The sequence below is a fragment of the Oryzias latipes genome, chromosome 14 (genome assembly GCF_053564925.1).
Source record: "Oryzias latipes strain Hd-rR chromosome 14, Olatipes_Hd-rR_3.1".
Taxonomy (NCBI): domain Eukaryota; kingdom Metazoa; phylum Chordata; class Actinopteri; order Beloniformes; family Adrianichthyidae; genus Oryzias; species Oryzias latipes.
The window spans coordinates 13,937,752-13,946,362 of record NC_136250.1 but is presented as its reverse complement, the minus strand read 5'-3'; the positions used below and the strand labels follow the sequence as shown (position 1 = coordinate 13,946,362).

Sequence of the window (8,611 nt, the reverse complement as noted above, 5' to 3'; positions counted from 1 at the left end):
AAACCATTTGTGAGCAGTGACAGAGCCAGATTGGGCCAAAAGGATATGAGTGGGAAACTTCAAAACCTGCTCATATTTCTATGGACGTGAAAGGATTTGTATAACACATTCAGATTTGATGGACTTTCCCATGTTTGCCCTGGACAGCCGTTTTTTGTTGGCATGTTCAAATAATGAATCTCTTATGTGTAGGGTCCCTTTTTCCCCTCTGCCACAAGCTCCTGTTTCCAGTTGTCAGGTAGGGATGCTGTGCAGGTCTTTCCATCGTCTGTCCCAAGCTTATGGAGAACCGCTGACTCGCTGGCTTCCAGGAACCAGGGTGAGATCTCTTAACAGAACCACAGTCTGTATGCAACAACACCCTCCGCTAAAAAGTTGGTGCAATTTTGCTGTTTTCTATCTGCATCTATGATTGACAACAATTTGGGGATAAGAGGTTTTTATTGGCAACAAATGCAGGGCTCCTCTAAGGTCATAATTATCTTTTCACTGAAATCCTAAGGGATAAATATAACGTTGTCTTATTAAAAAGTAAAAAAAAAAATTAAAAAGTACTCTAAAAATTGCCAGGTTTGATGCGTGGAGTTTAAAGACTTTTTCTTTCCATTCTTTTTTCCCTCCAGGTGCTGAAATGGAAAATATATTTTTTATTCTTTTAATGTTTAGCAAGAGTCTTTTTGCTGGAGCTCAGTTTAACGGATACAACTGTGATGCCAACTTTCACAGCCGATTCCCCGGTGAGGAACTCCAAACATCTCAGAGCAAATCCACCTTCTGCCTCAGAACGACTGAGCGGACACGATTATTTACAGCTTTTCTTGTTTTTGTCCTTCAGCGGAGAGGGACATCAGCGTGTACTGCGGGGTGCAGACCATCACCCTCAAAGTCAACTTCTGCCCGGTTCTCTTCTCTGGCTACACGGATTCTGACCTGGCCCTCAATGGTCGCCATGGAGACGCGCACTGTCGAGGATTTATTAACAACAACACCTTTCCCTCTGTGGTGATTTTTAGCATCAGTCTGGCAACGCTGGAGTCCTGTGGAAACTCTCTGGTGGTAAGATGGAAGAACAGACGAGGAAATGTCATTTTACCCAAAATGTTATAATGTTTTGACCTTTAAGGTTAAATTGTTCTCCTCCAATGAATCCAAAAACAAAAAAAATATAAAAAAGGATGGGGTTCTGTTTTTATTTTTGTTTTTAGTAAAACAAAACTAAACTTCAAAAATTGAAAATTTTCCAGATGATTACAAAAAAACATTAATAAAAGCAAATTCATGTTTTATTTCAGTTAAATCCTTGAAGCCTGTCAGTGATCCAGAGTAATCCCAGTGATGCTGCTCTCTGCAGGTGTCCACTGCTCAAGGACCCAACGCTTACGGGAACCTGTCTCTTGTGCAGATTGGAAACATATCTGGATTTATCGACACACCCGACCCTCCGAATATAATCAGCTACCTGCCAAGTTTGCTGTACAAGTTTAGCTGCAGTTACCCTCTGGAATACCTGGTCAACAACACGCAGCTCGCCTCGTAAGCTGCATTGACATGGTCTCGACTCCGAAAACACGATCCTTCAAACCAAGAATCAAAAAGGGCAAACTGTTTTAAATGCTTAACTCTTAACACTGAGAATAGTTTATATATATATATATATATATATATATATATATATATATATATATATATATATATATATATATATATATATATATATATATATATATATATATATAGTAGTATGTACAGCTAATAAAAATTAAGTATACATGTCTTACAAGATAAAATGTGTTGTAGTCAGATTAATCCAACATAAACATTCAAAAAAAGTCTTACAAACATCTGAAAAAGGATTGTTCATTCAAATTTCCCACTGGCCTATTTTTTTATTTTGGTAATCTGAAAGATATATATTTTATATCTGCTTGGCATACATAAAAAACCTTTTTTTTATATAAAAGAACTTTTATTAAAATCAGAAATTGAACTTAAATTGTAAAATTTCCAATCTATGCTCAAACCTCCTTGTTGGTTTTGACTATATTTTTCCATAATTAAATACTTTTTACTATTTTTTTATTTTTAACTGAAGGTCGGCAGCTGCAATCTCAGTAAAGGAAAGCAACGGTACTTTCATCAGCACGCTGAACCTGCTGCTTTACAACGTAAGTTCACTCCAGGTCACATCTCTGACTGAGCTACTGTGACTGACATGAGAATGACCCGCTTTCTGCAGAGAACACAATATTCTCATGCAGTCAAGAACCAAACCGAACTGTCTGTAATCCTTTAATGAGAGAAAATTATATTTAATTCCCTTTCAATTTATTTGGAACTTATGCGAGCAGACCACAAGTAAAAGGAGCTCTGGAAACGTGATCTGTGCAAATAAATGATGGATGGTGTGACCTATTTATGACATTTCTTTGATTTCAAATTGTCAAATCTGATCTCAATTTTTACTAAATGCAGTGTTTTTTGTTGGTTCTTTTTGCACCTCAGCCCTTGACTGTAAACCAATTCAGTCAAAAAAATAAATAAAAACCCTGACAATTATTCTGAAAGCTCACATTTAAAATAAGAACTTTGTTTGAAAGTGCTTTCCATTTCTGTTCAGGACTCATCGTATGTCCAGCAGCTGTCCATCCCAATGGCAGGGCTGACCCTGAAGACAAGGGTGTTTGCAGCTGTGAAAGCCACTAATTTGGACAGGAGGTACCCAACTACTTATTCTGACCCAAACCAGCTGAACAAATGGAAGGAAAACATTTTTATAATTTGTGACGTATAATAGATGGAACGTTCTAATGGATTACTGCTACACAACACCTTCTGGAAACCCCAACGATGAGCTCCGCTATGACCTCTTTTTTAGGTAAAAAAATGGAAACATCTTGATTTTCTTCCATGTCAGTGGTTTTGTTCTTTATAATCTGAATTTTCTTGTTTTTTTTTTCTTTTCTGAGTCAGCTGTGAAAAAGACCCCCAGACCACAGTCTTTGAGAATGGGAAAAGTCAAATGGGCCGGTTTGCCTTCGAAGTATTTCGTTTTATAAAGCACAAGAACCAAAGGATGTCCACCGTCTTCCTGCACTGTGTTACCAAGCTGTGTCGGGCAGATGACTGTCCGATGCTCATTCCAGTGAGACCAGACTTCTGCATTCACACAAGTCAAACCCACCTCAACAGAAAGATAAAACATTTGCCCAAAGCTTTAAAAAAAAAGATCAGTTTTGGTTTGATTACAATAATCAAAAGCAAAAGTTAATATTTAATGACAGTACAAAAGTACTTGTTAAACTCTTGAATGGATACCCTTTTTGTTTAAAGACCCATTCCAATCATCTTTTGAAGTATTTTAAAAGTGTTCCCAGAGGTATTTTAATTATGATAATGCACATTTCAGTCAAAAAAAAAAAAAAACTTTAATTGTTTTCCAAGACAGAGTTTCTGTAGAACAGCAGTAGTTTCTTAGAAATTTGCCTCTAGTTGTGGGCGGGACTGTTAGAGCAGGGCAACCTCGCCCCATTCCCCTCACCCATAAATGAGTGCTCTGTTTGTGTGCGCTCCTGTTAGCTCACAGCCCCTCACAGCCTTACCCCTCCTTTAAAAGTTTGATTAATACAACCGGTCGGGATGTACTGATCTGTGTTGGTTTGAACAGGAACTAAAAGGACAAGTTGACAATTTAGAGGAACAGCAGCACTGATGAAAGATCATCCTTCAGCATGAGTGAGTATGACAATAAAGAGAATTTACTCTAAAACCCTTGTTCTATGTGATATAGATCTGTGGCAGCAGGAAAAAGAGGGATGCTGCTGATGGAAAAGAGTCAACCCCTTCATCTGGGAATGCTGTTCTGACAGCAGGACCTATCATCACACGGAGTGGTAAAGTTAATAAAAAACTATTTTTCTGTGTTTGTGGGTAAATGAGTAAAGATAATTAACATGGAGAAGTACATTGTTGAAACTAGCCGAGGTAACGGGCTGCTTCAATTCTATTCCTTTGCTTTCTGATTAACTTAAAAATGAAAAAATAAAAAACTTGCCCGCCAAAATAAAAGGTGCTTCAGAGTAAAGTAGGCTATTCATCTGATTTAAAACGAACTTTCTGGCTCTAAAAATCATCTTCCCGTGATGATGTCCATTAAAGCTAAAGACGAATGACAAGCAGCCATTTGGAAAGTGAAACTAAACCTAGAGATTTATTGATGTAATATTAACAAGTGTAGTAGTAGTACGAGATGTATTTCAAATCAAATGAAAATTTACATTAGATGAAAAAATAAGTCTACACATGACTTTGAAAATAGGATTTGAAAGGGGAATGGAAGAAGCTTATGCTTATAAAAATCCAATCCCCGACTCAACAACACTTGTAACAACAAAACAACAAGATTAAACAATTTGACATCATAACGCTAACATACGAGAAACACATGACGAAGACAGACAGACATGTCTCCGACCACACCCCCTATAAAAAAGGAAGAAGGAAACAAGATGCCTCAGCAAGAACAAAACCAACCAACAACATGTGTGAACACATATAAACATGTTTCTTCTTTTTTTTCCTTTTTCCCTTTCCCTCCTCACTTCCCCCATTTATTATTTATTTATCCCCCCCATTCAACAGTCCAGAAGAATACACATACTCTTCATTGTTACATTAGATCTTGGTACTTCTTCATATCAACAAATAAATTGTTCCAGAGTGTGACACCCTTTACTGAGATACACAAGATACACATCGATTTTAGGGTTGTCCTAACTTTAGGTTTATAGAATATGTTTTATTTATATTTATTAACAGCATCTCTGGTTTGAAACATAGATTGAATGTTATTTGGCAGAGTATTTATTGATGCTTTATACATAATTTGGACAGTTTTAAAATCTACCAAATCCTGTTATTTTAAATTAAATGTATTAAGAAAAAGTGGATTGGTGTGCTCATTATATTTAATTTTGTAAAAGTGTAAAATCAAAACCAGGGAAATATCAAACATTATTTTCACCAATAAAAACTTTTTGTTTTCACAGAAGAAACACCAACCAACAACTCTCACCTGGGTAAGTTTTCACTCACTTTCCTTTTTGAGAAAAATCAAAAAAACTGAATTTGATTTGGACCATAAAAATCTTTTTTTAATAATTCATATTTTACTTAACATTCTTTAATGTACAATAAATGCTTTCTCAGGTAACCATTTTTTATTACAAATATGACTTGAGCTGTAAGTAGAAATGAAAGCTCTGTAGAATGTGTGATAAAATAAAATAAATAAAATTCACTCTTTTAATTGTAATTTAGAACACAAAAAGAAATATTTTAGATTTATGCCAGGGAAAGGAATGAAAAGATTTGTATCTGGTATTTTCAGTGCAGTTTGAGGTTTGTGAGGTGAAGGTGGGATTATTAAGCTCGGTTGTACAGTTGTAGAAGACCAGCTGCCAAACAACCAAAATAAAATAAAATAAAAATCCATTTTTAATCTTTCAAATATTTGACTTTTAATCATTTGCAACATCGGAGCAACAAAAGTAAAACAAATCTAGACTAAATATTTGACGATTTATTTTGTGATTGTGGTTAAAAACATGTAGAACTAGTGATGCAGAAAAACAGTCATCTTTGCAAAATCAACCACTTCTTATAACAGTTCAATTTTTAACTTTAGAAGTGCCACAGACTGTAAGATGATTATTTTATTAATTCTAAATAAGTTCTGATTTATTTTATTGTCAAAATGAATTTATTAATTCCTGCAGGACACTGATTATTTTTTACTTAATTAAAAAAAAGCATCACAGTTCTTATTTTGATCAAATATATTTCCAAAGATACACGAATTTGGCATTTGGGAGGGAAGTTTATTTTTGTGTTGTGAGACTGCAAATGTTCATTGCAGTTTTGCAACGAGCTAGAAGTGTGTAAAAACACTACTTTACCCTTTTTAAAGCATTCCTGTTTGATCTGCTACACATCCACACTTTTCCAGGTGACAATACAGACACATAAGATGTTGCTGAAAGTCAAAGGACTCACTGCAGTCCCGTAAGTTTAACGAGAAAGTCACTTGAGATAGATCTTCCCTTCCTATAGCCTACATACAGACCAAAGATACACACCTAGTATTTATACTGCAGAAATTAATTAGCTGACTAGGACCAATTGGTTCTTGTGCATAAAATCCTGTATGACTGAGTTGTTGATAAACTCTCATAAGTCTTTATTGCTATGATACTTGTTAAAAGATGAAGATACAGGATTTTTACATAAAGATCACTGCTTTGTTGATTGTGCTCTACTTGACACAAGACATAAAACGGTTGGATGCTTTTATCTACTGTACATTTTATTGTATTGTTTTTAAATATGATTTCTACATTTTGTCATAAATTGCAAATGTCTACACGAGTTGGCTTCACTGTTTGACTTTTATCTCTGTGTTTCTGCTGCTGTAGCAAACCTTAAAGCTCCAGTGTTCCAGATAAACACTGTGACAAGCTTGCTCATCTCAGGAGTAATCATTCTGGGCATCCTAAGCGCTTGCTTCCTCATCTTATCCCTCACCCTCCTCAAAGGCAAGAACACTCCGGTCATCAGTGGTGCTGGAGTCCGCAACCCGACTTTTAACTAAAGGCCTGAATCTGAGCCCCATTGGGCCCTGCTCATCTGATGAGGCTGAGCATGGAGCAAAGAACAGCACAGACTTTACCCATGTGTGAGAGTAGTCACTGTACTGGTGGATACAGGTGTCTGTTTAGAAAACTCTAAAATGTGGCTTAGTGTAGAGGTACAGCGGGACTTTTTATATGTTGTCTTACACTATGTGTTTCAAACAGTTGCGTGATGAAGAAACGTTAAACCACATAGCAGAAACATTTAAGAAATTACTTCTGCTATGCAGCTTTTCGTAGGAGGTTACAATACCTGTTAGGAGCCATAAAACAGTGGGAGTCATAGAAAGGTCATTAAATACTATTATACTGGTTTACTTAATCATTCATTTATGTCCAAAACATAGATTAGTCTAAGACTGCACTCTTTGGGTGTAATGACACATTAGGACTCAAAAACCCAGTTAAAGTTCAAAATAAAATCTTTGATGAAGTGAGTTATTAAAAAGGCTCAGGTGTTGATGTTGTTTTACATTAAAAAATATTACATTTTTGGAATAAGTCCTTCTAATATTAATATATGTTAGACAAAAGGTTGTTTGCATAATCAAATAGGGTTAAAGTTATAAATGTGTGCTCATTCATTGATGTTTTTTTACACTGTGGTAATAGTAGTAGTTTTTCTGTACATGTACCCCTAGTAATAGTACACTTTTTTATTAAACAGTAAAATACATGAAATGTACAGACTGTGTACACGATGCAAAGTTGCACTTTCACAAACAATTAAAACTTACTCCTCATCCAAAAGGAAATTTACTAATTTTGTGTGTATAAGTAACAAAAACTTTGAACTGTAAGTTTACAAGCTAGTCAGGAAAAATTACAAACATAAAATCTAAATGAGTGAGTAAAAGTTACTAACATCACAGTTTGATTGGTCAGTAACAGGTTACAGTGGCTCCATCTAGTGGGCAAACTCCACAATACTAGTTTGAGCTGAAAACAAATCTTGGTGAGTCTTAACAATGTTGGTTTTTTTGGCCAGTTCCATACCGTAAAGTGAACACAAATGGTGACTAAAATACATTTTGTTTTATAATAACATGATTAATCCCTAAAGTGGCTTTAAAGTTGAACAAGCTAATCTGCCAACAATTGTCAAAAGGGATCAAGGCAATGAAGGCCTTCACTGAAAACGCTCTGACTGAAGACATTCTACGTGTTGTTTTCATGCAATAGCCTCAAGAAAAATAGTTTAGGGTTTCTCTATATATAGTTTCCTGACACAAAGCCAGGAAATGTAAAGAAAATTGTGCCCTGTACAGTTAATAGTTTAGTTGTTTCAACTGATAATTGTAAATATTAAAAAATCATATTTAAAACATGGCTCTGACAAATCTGCATTTTTTGTGAGAATAGGCTCTTTAATTATTTTTATTAAAAAGACGTCAAGTCCTAAACACAGGGATAGTCCACAAACACATCCATGACAATCCAAGACAAGTACAATCATTTTTTTTTAATTGAAATAAAGTGATTATTTCACAAAACAGTTCCTCTGTTGTTTTGCTCATTGTCTTACATGTTTATCATTTGTTTGCCAACGTCTCTCCAATCCCATGTTAGAATGCAGCCATGAAACGTGCTGGTCTTACTTCACATGTTTGTGTTTCTCAGGTTTGTGATTTTCTTTTTAATAACATCAAGCTGTTCTTACCTGATGGAGCTCCTTCATATTTTGGCTTAAGATGCTCTTTGCTGGGTCCAGCCTTCATGCTGATACCAGATGAGTTCCTGTTTTTGTTTATTTTTGTTATTAATGTTTAGTAATCTTGGTTCTTTGGAGTGCTTTCTTAATTTAGTTTGGTGTATTTGATAATTTCCTAACAAGTTTCAGTTTTTTTTAAAGCTTGCTTTCCTATTTTTCATAGTCTATCATACTAAGTTATGATTTAGTAGATGAATTCCCTTGGCAAAAAGTA

General features: G+C 35.2%; 1 protein-coding gene across 2 annotated transcripts; it reads left to right on the top strand.

Moving 5' to 3' along the window:
• Positions 1 to 8,011, top strand: zpld1a (zona pellucida-like domain containing 1a). Of its 2 annotated transcripts, none has more exons than XM_004076451.5 (11): positions 1 to 319; positions 624 to 737; positions 836 to 1,056; positions 1,352 to 1,533; positions 2,093 to 2,165; positions 2,618 to 2,715; positions 2,795 to 2,875; positions 2,971 to 3,142; positions 3,788 to 3,890; positions 5,046 to 5,075; positions 6,471 to 8,011. In XM_004076451.5, the coding sequence occupies exons 2-11, from the start codon at positions 632 to 634 to the stop codon at positions 6,644 to 6,646; spliced, it is 1,242 nt and encodes a 413-aa protein (XP_004076499.1). In that variant the 5' UTR covers positions 1 to 319; positions 624 to 631; the 3' UTR covers positions 6,647 to 8,011. The 2 variants fall into 2 exon arrangements, with proteins under 2 accessions (XP_004076499.1, XP_011481843.1); XM_011483541.4 differs by having other exon boundaries at positions 107 to 319; positions 1,403 to 1,533.
• Positions 8,012 to 8,611: the final 600 nt, after the last annotated feature.